Source organism: Rhinopithecus bieti, unplaced genomic scaffold (assembly GCF_001698545.2).
Source record: "Rhinopithecus bieti isolate Rb0 unplaced genomic scaffold, ASM169854v2 scaffold_2453, whole genome shotgun sequence".
In the NCBI taxonomy this organism is placed as follows: Eukaryota; Metazoa; Chordata; class Mammalia; order Primates; family Cercopithecidae; genus Rhinopithecus; species Rhinopithecus bieti.
The window spans coordinates 792,065-813,636 of NW_016804447.1; the positions used below are offsets into that span (position 1 = coordinate 792,065).

General features: G+C 40.0%; 1 protein-coding gene across 3 annotated transcripts in view; it reads left to right on the forward strand.

Moving 5' to 3' along the window:
* Positions 1-21,572, forward strand: part of LOC108527216 (contactin-associated protein-like 5) — a 404,395-nt gene that overhangs the window by 375,195 nt on the left and 7,628 nt on the right. Inside the window, exons 15-17 of one of the 3 annotated variants that reach the window (XM_017868364.1) lie at positions 3,547-3,786; positions 12,035-12,259; positions 13,644-13,711. In XM_017868364.1, the coding sequence (XP_017723853.1) occupies positions 3,547-3,786; positions 12,035-12,259; positions 13,644-13,672 (494 nt within the window). In that variant the 3' untranslated portion in view covers positions 13,673-13,711. Of the gene's footprint in view, positions 1-3,546; positions 3,787-12,034; positions 12,260-13,643; positions 13,712-21,572 lie in introns of those variants that run through there. The other 2 variants (XM_017868363.1, XM_017868365.1) reach the window with 2 other exon arrangements.

The following is a 21,572-nucleotide window of genomic DNA, read 5'->3' on the forward strand; positions in this document are numbered from 1 at the left end:
AAGAGAAAGAAGAGAGAGAGAGACAAGCAAATGGATTCAGAAATAGAGATTTCTGGGAGAGGGAGAGAAAATCCGCAGGGCTGGGGTAGAGGAGGAAGACGGTGAGCCAGGGGGATGAGGGAAGATTACCGTTGCCTTTCTGTTTCTGTACAATAAGTTTTACAGAAGATTCACACCTCCAGTGACTCTCTACACAGAGTAGGTAAGAAGGGCCGCTTTAAAAAAAATTATTCTCTTTATAAAGAAAAGGCACGGTGAAGCCCTGTCTCTACTAAAAATACAAAACATTAGCCGGGCGTGGTGGCGGGCACCTGTAGTCCCAGCTACTCGGGAGGCTGAGGCAGGAGAATGGCGTGAACCCGGGAGGCGGAGCTTGCAGTGAGCCGAGATCCGGCCACTGCACTCCAGCCTGGGTGACAGAGCGAGACTCCGTCTCAAAAAAAAAAAAAAAAAAGAAAAGAGAAAGAAAAAAGGGAAAAGCAAACGTACTCCTACTTTTCTCCTTTGTAAAGACTTAAACAACCAGTTAAAAATGGAAATTTAGTTCACTGTGCAATTGAGTTCATAACTCACTGTGTCATTATGTTTCGTCAGCATCTGTAATTGAAATAATCCCCCCGTTTTGTGTCACTATCACCAGGCTCTGTAAGTCTCAAACCCTAAGGAGTGCATTTTTGTCCAAGAAACTACCCACCCCAGTCATCTTCTTCTCCATTAATAAACTTGTTGACTAAGTCACATGCAAGAAAATGCAATAGATCTTTCGTTCTTCACTTCTGCTAAAAGAAAAATGACACTAACAAGATACATGAAGAGTTATTCAAATCCACTATGGGGAGTGACACAAAATGAGAAAAACAAAACCAAACAAAACATTTGACTACATAAATCCTCTCCTCTTTATTCTACACACTCTCTAGGAAAGAATGAACCTTCCTCTATGATCTGCTTGTGCTTATAATTGATTTATCTTGTGGTTAAAGAGATTTACTTACCAAAATTGAGACAGACAGGAGAATGCAATTTGGGTTTGGCCTCCTGGCCTGCTTGGGTATCACTTGTGGGAACTGAAAATATAATAATTGAACACATATTGTATTCTATGCAAGACAAGATTTATCCCTTAGGATAAATGTCTTTGGAGGTAACAAGTGAATGTCATACATATATTTATGAGTCTGCTGACCTGGTGGGATTTAGGAGAAACAACCCTTCTCTCCCCACTCTCCCCTGCCCCATGTCCCCCTCACGTCCTCCCTGTTTCTAATCATTTCCTTGCTTTCCTCAAAGCCCTTGACCCACCACTGGGACAGTCTGACTAATGCCAGGAATTCTTTGAATTATCTATTCATTCCTTTAACTTACAGCTTTGTTTCTCACTTAACATCTCTATTCCCTGTCTAAGATTATATATTTCAATTTCTCATCCAATCCACTTTGATAAGAACACATTTGTCTCTGGTCATTTGCCAAACAAAGATTTAATAAGGTTGTAGAATAATTTCTAGAATGAGGCTCAGATGAGAGATCCTAAGGGTACAGAAAATGAATGACAAGTTGGTCCTGACCTTGGTATTTTCCCTTCCACCTTCTCCTCCTCTCCATTAGTACATCTGGCAGACCTCAGAGACCTGTGTGTGGCTTTTACTCATCCATATGTGTAGACTTGAGTCTGAGGATTTGAAGCAAAAGTTGTGTTCTTTAAGGCCAGGCTGTACCTCCGCCTCCCCTGGGTTCTCGCATGAGTTTCAGCACCAAATAAATACCTTCTAATGGGACTTAGCTTAGTTTCCTGGCTTGTCTCTCAACACACATTTTTTTGATATCAGAGGGGTAGGCTGGTGGAATACTGGATTTCTGATGGGAACAAAACACTCTGAAATATTAAATCTGCCTGATTCTTGAATAATTTTCAAGAAACATAAAATCTCTCTGAAACCTACAAGATATATCCTCAGCAGAAAGTTTCAAGCCTATTGCGTATGCTTGCAAAAAGAAATCTGTCTTCTAAATCATAATGTGAGAAAAAGCTCAAGAATTAATCAGCACATATATATTAAGGACCTGATTCTAGCCATTGTAAAGGTGCAAGAGAAGGCATAAAGGAGCAGCAGTGATTGAACAGTATTGTACTCTATATAATTTTCTTTCTCTCTTTCCCTCCCTCCCTCCCTCCCTCCCTCCCTTCCTTCCTTCCTTCCTTCCTTCCTTCCTTCATTCCTTCCTTTCTTTCTTTCTCTTTCTTTCTTTTTTGAGACAGAGTCTTGCCTTGTGGCCTAGGCTGGAGTGCAATGGTGTGATCTCGGCTCACTGCAGCCTCAGCCTCACTGGTTCAAGCTATTCCTCTGCCTCAGCCTCCTGGGTTCAAGTGATTCTCCTGCCTCAGCCTCCCAAGTAGCTGGAATTACAGGCGCCTGCCACCATGCCTGGCTAATTTTTGTATTTTTATTAGAAATGGGGTTTCACCATGTTGGCCAGGCTGGTCTTGAACTCCTGACCTCAGATGATCAGCCTGTCTTGGCCTCCCAAAATGCTGAGATGACAGTCATGCGCCAGCGCGCCTGGCCTACTCTATGATCTTAATGAAGCCTCACCATACACCCGCACAATAGATTGATTTTTATTTTATAGATCAAGTAGCTGAGACTTAAGTAATTCTAATGTCAATATGGCTAATCAGTGAGTGACATAAGTTTGACTCCATGTCTATCTGGCTCTGGTCTACCCACCTTCCACTCCACTGCACTGCACTGCATAAGCATTAGGAAGCCTATTGAAGTTTTCTAAGTTGGTGTACTTAACAGCTGCTGTCTAACTTTGCCAGAAAGGACAGTCCCACTCTGTGCCTTCCACTTCAGATGAAACTGTGCTGTAGACTGTGTAAGAACTTTTTTTTTTTTTTTTTCACAAGAAACATGGCCATCTGAAGTTTTACTCTTAAACCTGTAAAATACAGGAATTATAATCTTTCACTTTTTGTGTGTGTATACGGCAAGAGCCTGAGGGATGGGGTTCCCAGCCTAGAAGGATGTGTATTTTTTTCTGAACTTTTATTTTAGGTTCAGGGGTAGATTTGCAGGTTTATGATATAGGTAAACTTGTGTAATGGGGATTTGTTGTATAGATTATTTTGTCATCCAGGTACTAAGCTTAGTACCCAATAGTTATATTTCTCTGATTTTCTCCCTCCTCCCACCCGACACCCTCAAGTAGGACCCAGTGTCTGTTGCTCCCCTCTGCGTCCAAGTATTCTCATCATTTACCTCCCACTTGTAAATGAGACTATGAGGTATTTGGTTTTCTGTTCCTACCTTAGTTTGCTAAAGATAGTGGCCTCTAGCTCCACCCATGTTTCTAGGACATGCATTTTTTTTTTTTTTTGAGGCTCTTTGGAATTTCAACTCTCACTGGAAACTTTAATAAAAAATTAATTTAGCCCTGCATGACAACAGAGGACTACTTAACTCCTACCGATGCCAACAGTAAACCTAAATGTATTGAGCCCTGTAATACCTTACATTTGTTTCCTTTTATTTAATCTCTTAGGGGGAACGTCATCCAGACAGAAAGGCTTCCTAGGATGCATTCGCTCCTTACACTTGAATGGACAGAAACTGGACCTGGAAGAGAGGGCAAAGGTCACATCTGGAGTCAGGCCAGGCTGCCCGGGTCACTGCAGCAGCTACGGCAGCATCTGCCACAACGGGGGCAAGTGTGTGGAGAAGCACAATGGCTACCTGTGCGATTGCACCAATTCACCTTATGAAGGGCCCTTTTGCAAAAAAGGTACCTTAGGCGCTCCCTTCTCCTGAGTGCAGTGGTATATCACCTACATGCTATGATCAGGCCATGTGATACTCACACTCTGAGACGGTCTTTATCATCTACTCTCCCTCTATTTAAAGAGTCTGCATAGTTCCTCAACATAATTGCGTATACTTGTTGATATTGCGTGTGTTCACTGGCAATGCAACTGAACTGGATGGATAATTACAGGAAAACACCCTGCCTGCCCGTGGCCAAAAAGCCAACTGAGCAGGGAAAGGTGGACTCACATTTCTGTTGCTAGCTAGATTGTTAGTGAACACATTAATATTTCCACTTCCAATCTCTCTGTCTGCAAATGTAATCAAAGGATTGTAGAATCTAGCCCTGGGGGAGCCTTAGAGATACTTAAGCCATCTTAAATTATTTTTACAACAAAGAGAGTATCAGTAAATTAGTAAACACAGCACCATGTATTTGGTGAAATCTCTCTATTCTGCAGGTGACTTGAGCGAATGTCTGAGGCTTTAAAAGCCCTGTCTGAAGGCTCATATTCAGTTCATTGGTGGGCTGGGACTGAAACACACATGAAAATCAAAATTTCTACTCCGGGGCTTTTTGTATACCCCTTCACAATCTCATGAATTCATTACATTGACACAAATTAATAATCATGGACATACAGCTTGCACAAGGAATGCAGATCATTGTGTAAATTCTCTAGATAAATTCAAGATACCTCAAGAAACTAGAAAATCTCAATATTCAGCATGAATACGTAGTATTTTCAAACATAAGAAATACTTGGTGTACTCCCAATTTTGCAATATTTAAAAGTTTATTTAATTGATGGAAAAACGTGTTTAGTAAACAATGTAAACAATATTTCAAGAGCAGCATTTAAATTATTCAAATAAAATGGTTGAATCACTTTGAGACACCATTTACAAACAAACAATCATAGCAATTATAAATAATTTTTCTGAATTAATTAAAGCACATCTTCGAAGCACCTTTACAAAACAATGGTTTATGTAGCCCAGCTTACTACTGTTGGAACATAGAAACAAAGGGAAAAAAAGCACTCACTGTTTTCTTTGAAGGATACTATAGTTTAAGCCCTCCGTTCATTCATACAGGGGCCTTCTCCTCAATTCGTGTGAATTACTTACTTATTCTTGCCAAAGAGCATGTTATGCTTCTTGGAAGAAAATTAATGGTAAAAATGTTAGGGCTAACTGCATGGAAACTTAAAATAAAACAGGTTCCATTCCAGAGGCTCATATTATGAGCTAAACAAGCGAAGTGCTATTAGGTATTCACACTGGGGGAGGTGTCTGAACAACTTCCCCTGAGAAGTGTGACTGCTCCGCTTAAAGCCATCCCACATGCTAGGAGGAGCACAAACAATAAATACCATGAGACCCAGGCACTGAAATGCACAAGCATTCTTCTCAGCATCTCTACCCAAGACTTTTGTTTAGAAGAACATGAACATGAGACCTCTCTGCATTTCTCTGGGGACATTATTCAAAGATCTTTTGGATCATATTGTTCTAAATTTGCCTAATTTCTCTTTTGTGGTTGTTGTCTCCTTTCTCCAAAACCATTCCTATTAATTTTCTTCCGTCCTCAGCCCTGGATCTTTTCCCTGCATGTGCTGCAACATCTCTGTGCTCCCTCCCACTTTTAATTATGATCTGCAAGTTACACAGGCAAATGTGTGCCTAGCCTTTCCATGTGCATTGTAGTGTATTATTTCCAAACTGTTCGTTCTTTCTGATATTTCTAAGAAAATGATTCCCTCTATATTTAGTCCTCACAATGTATGTAAGATGGCCTTTTCAGTCACACCTTTGAGCCCTGCCAACTACCTCTGGGAAATGCGGCCAGAACTGAAATGGGGAGCCGGAAGCTACAAGATGGTTCTGAACAGAGGGTGGTCTGTTGGGCGATTGGTGCAGCCTTCCATGCTACTTACTATGGCACTGTATATTTCAAGGAGATGGTGTGTAAATACTGAATATATCTTGGATAGAATTGGGGACTTTTTTTTCATTATCAATTCCTAGGTCAGAACTATGTTTCATTGGCCATTTTTTGGTTTCTCATAATGGTACGAAGAAGTAATCATCATAAAAACTAAACTAGTAATTAACCGCAACATATATTCCTCATCCAAACAAATAGAGCAGGTATTAAAATCTAAATTTGACTTATTAGGGGTTCATAAAGGTGTACTAACTTGCTAACTGTCAGGAGGTCCATCTAGCTTGTCTTCGGTTCATTTATTCTCTTTGTGACCCTAATTTCATTCTATATGTGAACATGGTAATAGGATTCCATTGCTTCAAATATGCAGCTTTTGTTTTGTGTATTTTTTCTCTCTCCTTCTATTATTGAGATGTAATTTATATATCATAAAACCCACCCTTTTAAGGTGTATAATTCAGTGATGTTTAGGATAGTCACACAGTTGTATAACCATCACCACCATCAGTTTCAGAATATTTTCATCATCTCAAAAAAAAAATTCCATGTCATTAGCAGTCACTCCCCAGTTACCTCTTCCCACATCCCTGGAAACTACTAATCTACTTTCTTTTCCTGTAGATTTGCCCATCCTGAGCCTTTCATATAAATAGAACCATAGAGTATGTGATCTTTTTGTGTCTGATTTCTTTTACTTCACGTACTATTCTCCCAGTTCATCCATGTTATAATATTCATCATTACTTTATTCATTTTTAATTGCCAAAGAGTGTTCCATAGTGTGAAAGCACCACAGTTTGTTTATCCGTTCATCTATTGATCAGTTAATGAATGTTGGGATGGTTTCATTTATTTGGCTATTATACATAACACTGCTATAAATATGTGCACATTTTTGTGCAGACACATATTGTCTATCCTCTTGGATATATACCTAGAAGTGAGATTGTTGTGTCATACGGTAAGTAACTATAGGTTTAATCTTTTGGAGGAACTGCCAAACTTTTTCAGAGCGGCTGCTCCATTTTGCATTCTCACTGGCAGTGAATGAGGGCTCCAATTTCTTCACCTTCTTGCCAACACTTTTTACTGTCTGACTTTTTGATAATAGACATCCTAATGAATATGAAATGCTATTGCATTGTGGTTTTGACTTGCATTCCCTAATGACTAATGATATTGGATATCTTTTCCTGCGCTTATTGTCCATTTGTATACATAAAATTTTTGGAGAAATATCTAACATCTTTTGTAGATTTTAAATTTTTTCTTCTTTTTACTAGTCAGTTGTAATAACTTGTTGTATGTTTGGAATATAATTCCCTGATGAGATACATAATTTGCAAATGTTTTCTCCAGTTCTATGGGTTGTATTTTGTCTTCTTCATAGTATCTTTTGAAACACTGAAGTTTTAAATTCTGGTCAAATTCATTTTCCCTAGTCTCCTATCTTTTTTGCTTATATATTTAGGATCATAGCCAAGGAACCCTTACTTAATCCAAGATCATGAAGATTTATACCTATGGTTTCTCCTAAGAGTTTTATAGTTTTACCTCTCACAGTTAGGTCTTTGATGCATTATGAGTGAATTTTCGTATTTGTTGTGAGGTAGAGGGTCCAGCTTTAATCTTTTGCATTTGGATATATCCTTGTCTCAGCACCATTTGTTGATGTGTGTTTGTCGTTAGCTCTCTTAATCCCCCTACACACACACCATTAATAAAGAGCCTAGATATGACTGTCATAGTGTTTTAATTTAAATGTTTTTCTTCCTAATTAAAACGTAAGATAATTATTTATAAAATGTGTTTGAAAATTTATTTAGAAATCTAGAAAAGTTAAAACCCAATCTAATACTCAGAAATACTCATTAATAGGGAACTTGTACTTCCTTCTAGTTTTTTTCCCCTTGCACTTAATATAACTAAGATAATTTTGCCCATTACATTTTATATTCTGGGTTTTCTGTATTTCCTTTCAAAAGCATTTCTATGTAAGTCATCAGTATATGTAAGCATTCGCCTTAATGATTGCAATATGTTCCATCTGGTGCTACTGCCTTTTCTTGTCCATCCTTTTACCAGAGCATTACCGCTCACAGAGAAATCATGGAGCTCTGGCACCACCCCTGCCCAAGTTCAGGTTCTGGTTCATCTACAGTCCACGTTGTGTGACACTGGTTGTGTATCTTAACGTCAAGATTCCTTGGTTTCCTCATCTATGAGATGTGGCAAGTGCAGAACTCTTTCACAGGTAGTCGTGTTTAACATTCGATGAGCACTCCACAAAGCACATGCCCACAGCATGTAAAGTCTCACTAAATGCTGGCTCTTCTTATTGATTGAAATTTTTCATTATCTAAAATTTTGTGTGTAAATAATGCTATGATAAACACATATATTGATTATTTTCTTAATAACAGAATTTCAGTGAAAAAATAAAACTATGTACATTTGGGTACTCTTTACATATCGCCAAAAATCTGTCCAGAAATCATTTAATACTTATATTCCTTTCAACTTATACCATTTATTTACTTTTTATTATGGAAAAATGGCAAACATATGCTGTAGGACAGGGAAGAATTTAAGAACTCCCCTTCACTGGTTATCTAACTTCAACAGTTACAAACACATGATCATTTTTATTTCATCGACACACTCACCTCCTATCCTCCCCCTTTATTATTTTGAAGAAAATCCCAGATATAATACTATTTCATCTATAAATATTACATCGTGTATTGCTAAAAGATAAGCACTCATGATAAACACATAACTACGGGATCATTATCATAATAAAATTATAATAATTTTTGAAATAATTTCTCAGTGTTCAAATTTCCAATTGTTTTGGTTTTATTCAGTTTGTTTGATTTTATCTAAATTAATTACAGCTTGGATGATTTCTGGGTAATTTCTAGACTATTCATTAGCCAGGACTGGTCTTTCTGTTTGTTCTAATTCCAAATCTAATTATACTACTATTATTAAAACCGGCTACTGTTCATTGAGTTCCTACTGTGTGCTGTGCTTTCATGTACTTTCTTCCAATCCTTTCACCCACCCCAAGACTGAATTCATCCTGATTTATATTTGAGTAACCTGAGGTCGAGTGGGATTCTGTGATTGCAGGACATGGGTAGATTCAGGTTCTATCTCCAAGTCTACAGGCTGGATGGAAGCTCAGAGACCCACCCTCCAGTACCATCCCATTTCCAGCTCCTCCTTCTAGTTCATGTCACCCATCAATGCCCTGTCGATATGGAGATCCCCTTGCAGGTCTCAGGAGGCTCTTCTCTCAGAGACATCCAGCTCTGGAAAACATTGTCTCTGTCACTAACACATCAAGCCCAAGGTTAATTTCCATTGGTCCACTGGTATTTTTGTTTTGTTTTGTTTTGTTTGACAGAGTCTTCTCTGTCACCCAGGCTGGAGTGCAGTGGCGCAATCTCGGCTCACTGCAATCTCCGCCTCTTGGGTTCAAGTGATTCGCCTGTCTTGGCCTCCCCAGTAGCTGGGATTACAAGAGCCTGCCACCACATCCAGCTAATTTTTGTATTTTTAGTAGAGACGGGGTTTTGCCATGTTGGTCATGCTGACTTCGAACTCCTGACCTCAGGTGATCCAACCACAGCCTCCCAGTGTGCTGGGATTATAGGCATGAGCCACCACACCCTACCCAGATGTTAGTTTTTTTAAAATGTGTGTCTTACCATCTCAGAACCTAGTCAGCATAGGTTCTTCCACCTCTGCTCAAGTGGGTGCTCAAGGGGTGTTGTTGATAGTGGCTCTGTGGCCTTGGAGAAGCATCATGGTCATTTGAAATCACTTTCAAGTTAAGTGTCTTTATCCTTTTTGGCCAGTGGTTTTAAATGTTCAGCTAACTCAGTTCATCTGATCAAAAGCTTACACTGTTAAATGGCCGGGTGCGGTGGCTCAAGCCTGTAATCCCAGCACTTTGGGAGGCCGAGACGGGCGGATCACAAGGTCAGGAGATCGAGACCCTCCTGGCTAACACGGTGAAACCCCGTCTCTACTAAAAAATACAGAAAATTAGCCGGGTGAGGTGGTGGGCGCCTGTAGTCCCAGCTACTCGGGAGGCTGAGGCAGGAGAATGGCGTAAACCCGGGAGGCGGAGCTTGCAGTGAGCTGAGATCTGGCCACTGCACTCCAGCCTGGGCGACAGAGCGAAACTCCGTCTCAAAAAAAAAAAAAAATTATAAAGTATAAGAAACTGAAAGAATAATAGAGTCCAGGTGTATTGCTGAATTTAGCTTTATGATAAAACAGACAATATTTAAACATTAAAAATAATTAGAACTGGGGCTGGAGGAAGAGTGACAACAGAAATTTGGTCTGACATCACTAATTACAAAATGCTTTTCATTTTTAATTTATTGTCTTAAGTATCAAGAAAAAAGTAATATCCTGTATATGCCTATATCTATATTTATGTTATTCCTAATGGAATGCTCTGAATTTTACTTCTGTTTAAGCAGACACACAAATATCAAATAAGAGTCGTTTATTTTGTTAACTAAGAGGCTGTAGCTCAAAATGCAGACCAAATATCCCTGAGAAAATTTACTCAAGGAAAATTCTTGAATCAAGCTGATGATAACCAGAATTCTCACTGTCACAGATGTCTGCTGCGTATTTTTATAATCAGGAGTACCAAGGTTGTAACCTGTATGATAAATGCAAAATGCTTTCACTGAACCTTTAGTATAGATGAACTAGTATTCCCAATCTGCTAGGCAATATGCATAAATATGCAACTTTAATTTTTTGGCACTGTAACAGACTGTTACAGAATTTTCACAAGGTGGAACACATTTGCAATAGAATTAGGAAGCAAAAGCCAGGTATTATATTCTAGGTGCCACCAACTCAATCAGAGACTTTCATGGGGAATTCAGAACATTCCATATGCCATTTAGGACAAAAGGAAATTAATCATGCCAATATGGGTTCATGTTTACTGTGCAGTTTTTATGGCAGAGGTTTGCTGCCTGATCTAAGGTCTGCTGCCCTGTGAAAGAGCCTTCCCAGTAACACACGCTGTTACTGTATACAGATAAAATGTAAAGTGAACTCAAGAGCAGCCTTGATCTAAGGAGAGCATCTCAGCATTTGGATAGATGAGCAGTTAATAAATGAATATATTGTATAAAGTCTATTGGGGTGGCTTCAGGTGAAATTCTCTTCTAACACTCTGTACATTCAAACTGTACTGGGCAACTCTCTTAAGTGCTTTACATACATCAGCTCACATACATCAGAGAAATACTGATGAGGTAGGTGTTATGATTCCCATTCGCCAGATAAGAAAACATTCTCCATAGAGTTCATTATCTTGCCTGGGACCACATGGTCGGCATGAAATCAAGTGAGACTCCAGATCCAGTGCTGACTCGCTCAGTGCTAGTTCCACTATACTAACATGGTAACAGTTGGTGTGCTAGAGCATTCTTCAAGGAGGTTGGGTGATTTACAGATCCCGCTAAATGAATTTTATCAGTTTCTAGATCCGATATTTCTTCCTGGTGGTGGCAGATCTCCATTCAGTGTGTTATGCTAGAGGGACTGTTTCCCATAGGAAAGCCTATTTACCCAAGTCTTGGCTGTATTTTGGAACTCAGTACCAATGCCTACATATCTAAAAAAGTGAGATTAAGAGTTGGATACCTATGCCTTTTCTACTTTTTCCATAAATTTATTCTTTGCTGTTTTCATTGTTCTTCACGCTTTACCCAACATCGAAGAGAATTACTGCTGCTCAGCCCAATGTCTTGCTGTGTATTTAGAGACCATCCACAATGTCCCTGAGATACCAGAAGAAGAACACAAACTAAACCTGTCACGTTCTCAGTTTTGGGAGTAAGATGGTGCCAGTATATTTCTCCATGCACTATCCTGGAGGCAGGGACATGTTATCTTTGCTTCTCAGGAAATTAGCCTGGCACACGGTCATTATTTTGCAGATGTATGTAGAGCTGGAATTAAACCACAGGAGGCAAACCTGAGCTTTCTTTTCTGGTTATGCAACCCTGTTCAAGGTTTGTTACCTATGAGAGCATTAAGTTTTTCATTTTGTAAATAAGGACAGTGACTTCTGCCGCTTCAAAATTATTGTGGGGAACATGTTGTCTGATGCACGTAATACTCCTCACACAGTGCCCAGTGCATAGGAAACAAGAGAAACCAGTTATGGCTAGCATGAGCAATGGACCTAAATATTTCAATGTGTGCTCTCCCCTCTTATATTTTGCAGAGGTTTCTGCTGTTTTTGAGGCTGGCACGTCGGTTACTTACATGTTTCAAGAACCCTATCCTGTGACCAAGAATATAAGCCTCTCATCCTCAGCTATTTACACAGATTCAGCTCCATCCAAGGAAAACATCGCATTTAGCTTTGTGACAGCCCAGACACCCAGTCTTTTGCTCTTTATCAATTCTTCTTCTCAGGACTTCCTGGCTGTTCTGCTCTGCAAGAATGGTGAGTGTGATGGCATGATGCTCAGCAGAGTCTCAGCCTAGGCTGGAGGGACGGTGTGTGCCCTCCAGAACTCTGCATAATTTCAACCTCAAGTTGGTCCCACCTGGGAAGCTTATTTCCAGACTTCCAGCCAAATCCTTGATTATACTTTACCTTCATGAGTTGCAATTGGTATTCAGGGCCAGTGTCAAGTCACTGCTGAAGTCTCAAATGCATTGACTTTAATTTGCCTCAACTGGATCGCAGTAATTCTTTATTATTTATTCTGTGCTGGAATCCATTAAGTGCAAAGGAGAAGATCATAAGCATATCTGAATTTCAGAAGGACACTTGCCACATATATTTTGTCATCTATGCTGCAGTCTTTTTTACTGAGAGCTGTTAAAACAATGAGCATACTTGCAGGCTGTATTAATAGAAGGTGATTGTCCAGGTCTTACAGAGAAGTAGTTAGTATATAAGTCATAACCTTGGGGAATAGCTGGCTTGCTTCTGAGAATCAGATTTCTTTTTTTCAGGCTTTTTTTTAAGATAATGACAAACTGTGGCATTTGTTATTTTGAAACAGAAAGATTTGGGGCATTTTATTTGACAAAACTATAATACTATTGTTTTATAAATCAAAATGTTATCACTTCCTTTCTTTTTGTAATTACTCCAACTTGCTACAAAATTCACAAAAAATACAAGGCATTTTTTTCCGAATGCTAAATAAACTATTAATGTTTAAAATTTTTTATTTATTATTTAAACTTCAAAACTAGTGATAAGCTCAATAGCATAGTATCTGAGGAAGAGATCATTTTTCAATTTGCATGGTATCTAATAGGTTCTAGTGCCTAAATTATCCATTATTAATTTAAGTACTAGGTGAGAATCAGATTTTGAAAATAATTTGGACAGAATGAAAGATGAGAAGTTGAGAGTGATAAGCAAGATGGAATACATTTCATGCAAGGAATGATGAACGACAGCAGTTAGGATGGCTACTATGAGTTGAGATTTTCTTCTGATACTGCTTAATTCCACTCTGCAAGGATGACTATTCTCGATACAGTCATGGCAGGAATACTATTAGATGAAAACCTTATGGGGTAGAACATACAATAGTATGATTTCAAAAAACACTGTACTGTGATCAGGAATACAACTTCCTTCCCCTTGTCATCTGCTGTTGTCATGAGATGGGGCTGGGGCTTGGCAGATTCTGCCCCAGCCATGCCACTGAGTTTCTGCATGGACAGTGGTGGGACTTAGCAGAAAGGAAGCCCGGAATGTTTCCCATACACAGAGTCCTCTCCAGGCCTTAGGAGAAAACTCTCAATGATTATCTTGCTTTATTTTTTCTTGGGTTTTTTCCACTTTGATTCATCTTGCTTTCCAGCTATTTACACCATCAAAAGCCATGAATAATGTGCGGGCATAAAGAAATGATCGAATGCTGAATCAGGCCTGAAGTGAAATAATAATGACGATGGACCACGTGATGTAACAGGTGTCCTTCTTTCTAAGAGAAAAATAGAAGGGAAGGAAAATAGAGAGAAATAGAGACTAGGATGACAATGGCTCATTCCAAGCCCATCTGGAACCCACAAGAGAGATGGGTAAACACCATGAGTAATTAGATCTGTTTATCAATAGCCCTTTATGTGATTATGATTAGGACCATTCTATCAACACAGCAGGTCTTAGACTCTGCCCATCAGGGCTTTGTGAGGGTGATAAAGCTGACGGAGGACACTGAGGCATAGAGAAGTTCAGCAGGTGGACGTGCCAACGAGGTAATCTGTGGCACAGTGTGGACCAGAATCCAGGTTTCCCAATAGTTAGCCAGCAGCCTTCATTCTAAATAATATCATCTTCTAATGATGTCATTGGACCATAGTAAGATGGTTGGTTACAACCAATGCAAGACTTTTTCCAAAGCATCTTTTGGGTATAGTTCCGTAGGCACAATTGTACCTATCAGGCCATGCCTAGGGACATACAGCTGCCGTGAAGACAGACAGTGAATAATGAATATAATTGTATCAAACTGCACACACACATATAACTCTGTACTGAGCAGTATTCCAATTAATCCACACAACATTTACTTCTCATCACAACCCTTTTTGATTGATTTATTGTTGTAGAAACTGAGGCATTTCAAAATCTCACAGCAAGTAAGAAGCAGAGCTGGATTCACCCTCCCTTCTTCAGTCTCGTGGCACAATCTGTATTCTTAACCACCAGGGCTAAACAAAGAGTGTTTTTAAAATGCACAATGTTTTAAATAATGTGAATCTATTTAATTGAGAAAGCATTCTTGAATTCTTCCCTGCCCCTATCTTCTTATCTCCTAAAGTCTTACTCTATTAAAAGCTGCTTGATCCCATAGGCATCTGCATGTTTTAAAATCCTAGCTACATGCAAGAATCAAGAAGGTACTTGTGCCTTGTCTGTATGATTGTTTAAGCTTAGGTCTCAGGACATGTGTGAAAGTTCAGGTATGAGTCCTGAGCCAAATATGAGTTACCATGGTCTGTGACACAGTCCTCAGGAGGTCCTGAGAGCGTGTGCCCAAAGTGGTCAGGGTTTTATATTTTAGGTTTTATATATTTTAGTTAGCTCAGGCTAACTCATGGGAGATGGATGTCCAGGACATTGTTATTAATAGAGTGTCCCCCTTCCCCACTCCACCTCAGAACACCCCCACCACACCTTGCTCCAGGGAACCCACAGCAGTAGGTTATGGGAAAGATGCCCTATTTAGAATCCTGGGCATCTTTTGCCATCTCCTTATACTGCAGAGATACAACTAAGATATGTGCTCAATCATTCATTTTTTCATTAACTCTCTGGGTAATTACTAGTCAAACTGCACAGTATCAGGAACTGTGAAGATAAGCAAAGAAAAGCAGGACTAAGTCCTGTCTAAAGGCGATAAGGAATGACAGACTAAAAAATCTGCCTTTAACTTTTTGAAAGGCAATCTAGATAGAGGAGGCAATCGTGTTACCCAGATTTCTAAAGCAATCTAACTAGAAGGGAGATTTTGACTAAATTTTGAGATGAATCTTCCAGAAATTCAGTGATTATAGCAGTAGAATAAAATACCTTCAGTGGTAGTCAATTCTTTGCCGTTGAAGGTCCTCAAGTGAAAATGCATGACTATTTGTTGGAGAAACCATAATAACTATCACAGGAGTGGATGAGAGGAAAAAATAATAACATCTGAGTTTCTTCCCAAGTCTTAGATTTTGTGATTCTTTATTCCCTTCTTGTGTAGTCTTACATTAATATTTCTTTCTGTTAAGGCTTCATTTGCAGACTTTGAAATGTTGCTTTGAGGAATAAAGAATCGATATTCTTACAGCTTGTTCCCAGTATGTTTGTTCTATTAGGCCATTGACCCAATTACCAGAGAATCCTGGGGGTGGGCACTGCATTATAAAGAACTGGGAATATTTTAATGTGACTTTGATACACTGTCATGAAAAAATATACCTGCGAAAATACTATTGAGAGTTAAAGATTATTAGAGATTGCAAAAAAATCAGAAAACCACAGGGTTTACAGGGGAAGGTTATTTATTATCTGCGAGAGCTTTCATGATAACATTGATTCAAACCTCCCCGAGAAGAGTTCAGAGTCTTCTGTTAGTCCAGTTGTCCTAGCCTTTGTGACTGAAGATAGCCTTGGGAATCTGGTGGAAATTATGATCAGAGGGCCACTCTTATAGGGAGCCCATTTTGCTTCCTCCAAAAAAAATCGAGTATCCGCTTCCAGGTTGTGCACAATGGCTCTAATTTCAGCACTCTGGGTTAAGAAGTCAGCAGGTGGAGTAGGGTGGATGAGTTGCATAAACACTGCACACAATTCTCAGCTTGCAAATTTATTTAATGTCGTTGAACAGGCCAGAGGAAAGAAGATCAATGTGATTCAAAGCCATGGTTATAAGTCTCTCCCTGGCAGGGGTGTGATTTTCCAGGGTTGGAATTCTTCTTTGCCCTTTATCATTATTCTTGAAATTTCTCCAACTAGAGACTCATTCAGGTTAAACTGCTGCTGTGTTTTCAAAGGAAAACAGGTACTTCTTCCTAAATAAAAAGGAATACGTTTAATTTCTGTAATGGAAGAACAGAGACAGAAAGAGAGACATTTTGAGGTCAGAGTTGTTAGGAAAGAGAAGGCGGTTTTAGTTCCATAACCTGGGGCTTTGGCCACAGACAACTTCTCTGAGTCTGGACAGTTGGAGGAGAAGGGGTCTTGAAGAGAGGAAAAGGGTCCAGAAAGGGAGATGAGCTGATTCTAAAGATACCCAGGACCTTCACAGAATTGTATTGAGTGATGGTTTTGCCTTCTCCACACTAGTGGGGATTTTTCTTTCAAATCTGCAGCTCAGAAAATATTCATGGAACACCTACCAAGTGGCACATACTAGCTCATGTACTGGAGAGACAAAGACAGACAGAAAGGACCCTTCCCTGGCTTTAAGAAATCTAGTTGGCCGGCCGCGGTGGCTCACGCCTGTAATCCCAGCACTTTGGAAGGCCGAGGTGGGCGGATCACGAGGTCAGGAGATCGAGACCATCCTGGCTAACATGGTGAAACCCCGTCTCTACTAAAAAATACAAAAAACTAGCCAGGCGTGGTGGCGGCGCCTGTGGTCCCAGCTACTCGGGAGGCTGAGGCAGGAGAATGGCAGGAACCAGGAAGGCGGAGCTTGCAGTGAGCCGAGGTGGCGCCACCGCACTCCAGCCTGGGTGACAGAGTGAGACTCCGTCTCAAAAAAAAAAAAAAAAAAAAAAAAGAAATCTAGTTATGGGAAGAAACTCTTCTAGGTAGAGTGAGTTAAAGATGATCAATTATCTCTGGGAGAGAAGGTCAGAAAAGGCTTCCTAGAGAGGGTGACGCTTGAGTTGGTCATGAAAGATAAATTAGTGTTCTCCAGCAGACATTATGTTTTTCACAAAAATAAAGATATTTATTTGATTTTTCCTCATTTTCTCCATTTTATTCACATTACAGTTGAAATCTATATATGCGTCATGATCAATTTCTGTTTCTATTCTTCCATCATCTTCTTTGCTGATAGAAATGCAACGTCAAATTCAGAATATGCACTAACTCTAGGGCCATCCATCCATGGTGAAATTCTTGGGGTACACAATCCAGATAAGGTTCCCAGGTCACCTGCCAGGGCGGCTGTGCAGCTGCCCTCCAGCACCAAATGGTTTGTCTGACTTTGCTTCAGGATTTCTTTTTATCAATCTTTTTTTTTAAGCATATGCATTCATAAGATGCACTGTCTGCATTTGTGATTGCACACACCTTGGAGGGAATAATGATGAACTGCGACACTTTATATTTTGAACACACTATCCAAGGGAGGCAAGAATAAGAAGGAAGCCAGGGAGGGAGCATTTTCAAAGCACAAAACTCTGCAGTGGCTAGCCAGGGCTGAGTCGAACTTAGAACACCCCTGCCATTACTACTGTCTTATGGAAGCCCTTCAAAGTGTAATGCTGCCTCCAGATAGCCCCTCCCTAACACCAGCATATGCTTGATTTCCTCAGAGAAACAAGAATCCTGATAAACAGAAGGGGAAAAGCAAGCCTTGGAAGGATGATTTTGACAGCCTTACTAAGCCCTGACCACTTCAGTCTCTGGGCTTGTGTCAAGCAACACTTTGCTGGGTTTGAATTTAAAATTGCCAGTAGTCTTTTGCTATCTCCCAGACTGTGTTTTAGTTGTTTCTTTGCCTACGTTTCTGGGCTTTCCAACAATCTCTTGTACTTTCATCATCCATTTCACTGTAATGCGATTATGACACAGTGTGATCTCTAGAGGGCGATAAAGAGTCCTCCTCGTTACTTTCTCCTAGTGAAGGTCAAGGGATGATAAGGGCAGGACAGAGGGCACTTCCATTACCACAGGGTTAGATTAGGGTGCTAAGGTTGGGCCTGACTGGAGAAACAGTGGCATGCTGAGTAATACCAGATCTGGGTCATCTTTTCTTCTCTTCTCTTTGTTGTTGTTTATGCTTGATTTTGTGGTATGCTCCTAGGTTCCAAGAAGATTGCTATGAACTGAGTTGTGAACTACCCCCTTCCCAAAATCCATGTGTTGAAGCCCTAACCCTCAGTGTAGCTGTATTTGGAGTAAGAGGGTAATTAGGCTAAATGAAATTATGAGATTGGAGCCCTAATCTGACAGGATTAGTGTCCTTAAAGCAGGAGACACTAGAGAACTCTGTCTCCCGCTCTCTCTTTGAATGCCATGTGAGGACACTGAGAAGGCAGCTATCTACAAGCCAGGAGGAGAGCCCTCAACAGGGACCGAGTCAGCCAGCACTTGTGTTTGTATTTCCTAGCTTCCAGAAGTTTGAGAAAACAAATTGTGTTGTCTGAGTCACTCACTCAGTCTATGACATTTTGTTGTAGCCAACTGAGTGGACAAAGGTCAAATGAGATGATGCAAGTAACTATGCTGTGTAGACTGTAAACTATAAAACACACTTTATTTACTTATTGGTATAAGTAATAATATGAATGATCTGCATCCTGGGGTTATCAGAGCATGAATGTGAAGGCTAGGATTTAGGGCATTTGGGGTTAAAATTTAATACAAAGAGGAAATGAAAATGTGCAGTGCCTAGAGGCAGAACACTTGGGCCTGGATGGGACATTACCCTGAAGAAGGAGAAAGATAAGGTACAGGGTGTCCTCTTGAATACCAGCTGTCTCCAGGCATAGGAAACAGATTTTAATATACACAAGCATGAAAACAAAACCTTTTCAAGAATGACTTTCTCAAATGCCGCCCAACACAGACCTTCAGGGAACTTCTCTGATGTTTCTAAAATAAAGAGAGGTGTGTGTGTGTGTGTGTGTGTGTGTGTGTGTGTGTGTAGAGAGAGAGTGCTATAATAACTAGGAAACAGAGTTATGTGTAGAACTAACTAACAAAGATTTCTGCTCACTACGGGGCTAGTCCTTGCACAATACACCTGGGGCAACATAGTCAAACACAAGGAAACTCCCCACCTCAACCCCAACAACTTTGGCTGTGGAGCTAGCTGGGCAGCATGTGCCAACATCAAAGAAAATCAAAATAGAGACAATAGCAGCTTCCAAGTCAGTCCTCTAAGACCCTCAGCAAAGAGCTAGTATGGAAATAAAGCCAACAAAAATGTCAAAATACAATCAACTCTACAAACATCTGTTTAATACCTATTGTCTCAGTTTACCAGGGCTGCCAAAACAAAATACCACAGACGGAATGACATAAGCAATAACAATTTGTTTTCTAATGGTTCTAGTGACTGGAAGTCCAAGTTCAAGGTACTGGCAGTGTTGGCGTCTGGTGAGGACCCTGGCTCTGTGTTGGCCACCTTTTCCTGTGTGCTCACATGGTCTTCCCTCGTGCGTGAGGAGAAAGGGAGAGAGAGACAGAAGGGCTTTGCTGGTGTCTCTTCTTATAAAGACACTAATCCTGTTGGATCAGAGCCCCACCCTTATGACCTCATTTACTCTGAATTACTTCCTTAGAGACCTCCTTTCCAAATACAGCCACACTAGAATTAGTCTTCAACGTATGAATCTTGTAGAGAGACAAACATTTATTCTATAATACCTACCATGTGCTAGATGCTGTTCTATGTGTTCATGGTAGAAAAATAAATATGGTATAGTTGGCTTCAGAAAGATTCTTTGGGTTAAGATTAATATACAATTCCTCTTTGTAACGTCAGTGTGAGGCAGAGTAACTTAGCACGTAGTTCACCTCATTATGCTTGGATTTATGTAATGTATTTTGAATCTAGTAGGAGGAGAAGTTACATATACAGTAAGAGGGGAAATGCTCTGTAGAATCCATAAGAAGATATTATAGGATGACAATGGGGCCGTATCGGGGAGAGGGAGTAGCTCGTCCTGGTGCATTTTGAAAGTCTTCTAGTGTAAATAGGCCTGAATATCCATTGCATTAATTGAGTTCTTAATCATATTCTTTTTGAGATTCTGTCCTGCCACCTGTGATGTGTGTGTGGGAGGCAGGGTTGCTTGGGGAGTGGGTCTCTGTAGAGCTGGCGTTCTGTGGCTTTATGTTCTCAGGGCCTCTAGGTCTTCTCACTTGGTACTTTCCCAGTTTAAACAACTCTTCAGACATTTTCCAAGAATTGAACAACTGTTTGTTTTTTCAGCAAGGCTGGTTGCTTACAGCTGTACTGTGAGAATCAGAATAATTAGTATTTGCCCTTATGATGCTTCATCGTTTGTAGAAAGGAAAAAGGAGTGCACAAAGTGCCTTGGTTCTTCATCTGTAAATGTGGGATCATCGTGTTGGTCAAGGGTCTCGCAGCAGTGCGGCGGGGCATTAATGAGATCCTGTCTATAAAGGGCTTGGAGAAACTCACTTGAAAGATGTGGCAAAAATACAAAGAAGAGTTGTTACAAAACAGACCAAAGAACAGGCTGGTTACTAAACTACCTTTATTTTACTTTTTTTTTTTTTTTTTGTAAGCCAGGGATAGAGAAAATGGGAGATTGAATGTTTAGCTTTTGGACTGGAACTCTAATTAGAGGTTTAAGGATTAAGAACATAGTTGGAGTCAGTGTGAAGAAAGCTTTTCTCAGAGAAAAAGACATGTTTTTACTCTTCTTAGAGCACTTGACCTGTAAATACTTACATCTTGAGATGTGAAACAAATTCAATGAAAGACCCGAGCTCAGGGTTATTCGGTTCTCTGTGCAGTTAATTACCTTTTGTCCAGCAAGGAGGCCTTGAATTATCATTATTTCTCCTAATTCAAAGTTATTGAAGATATGTCTCCACTTTAATAAGTAGCTTGACCTCTCGATGTTAAGAAATGAGGGCTCTGGCAGTCAGATGCCCTGTTCTAAAGCTGCAGTGGAAAGATAGGTTGGGGGATAGTTTCCAGCCTTAAGAATCCAGTTCAAATTCCTAACACCAGGCATAGGCCACCGTCTTTGATCTTCCAGCTAGAAAATATTTCCTAGCAGCTAATACCTGTCAAGTGCTGAGTAGGTGCCAAGGCATAATTTTCATAGTCTGCATACATTAATTCATCTCATTCTCACACAATGACTATGGAGTCAGTGCTAGTATTTCCCTGTTTTACAGACAAGGAAATTTTGGCCTAGAAAGGTTAAATGACTTGTCCAAGAAGATACACACAGTAAGGGATCAGTGGGGCTGGAAATTAAAGCCCATTATATTTACTTTTTAACTTGTAAACTCTTCTGCTCTGTTCTCTGACCTTTCATGGTACTGTGTGTACTTCTCTCAAGGAACCTGCCATTTTTTT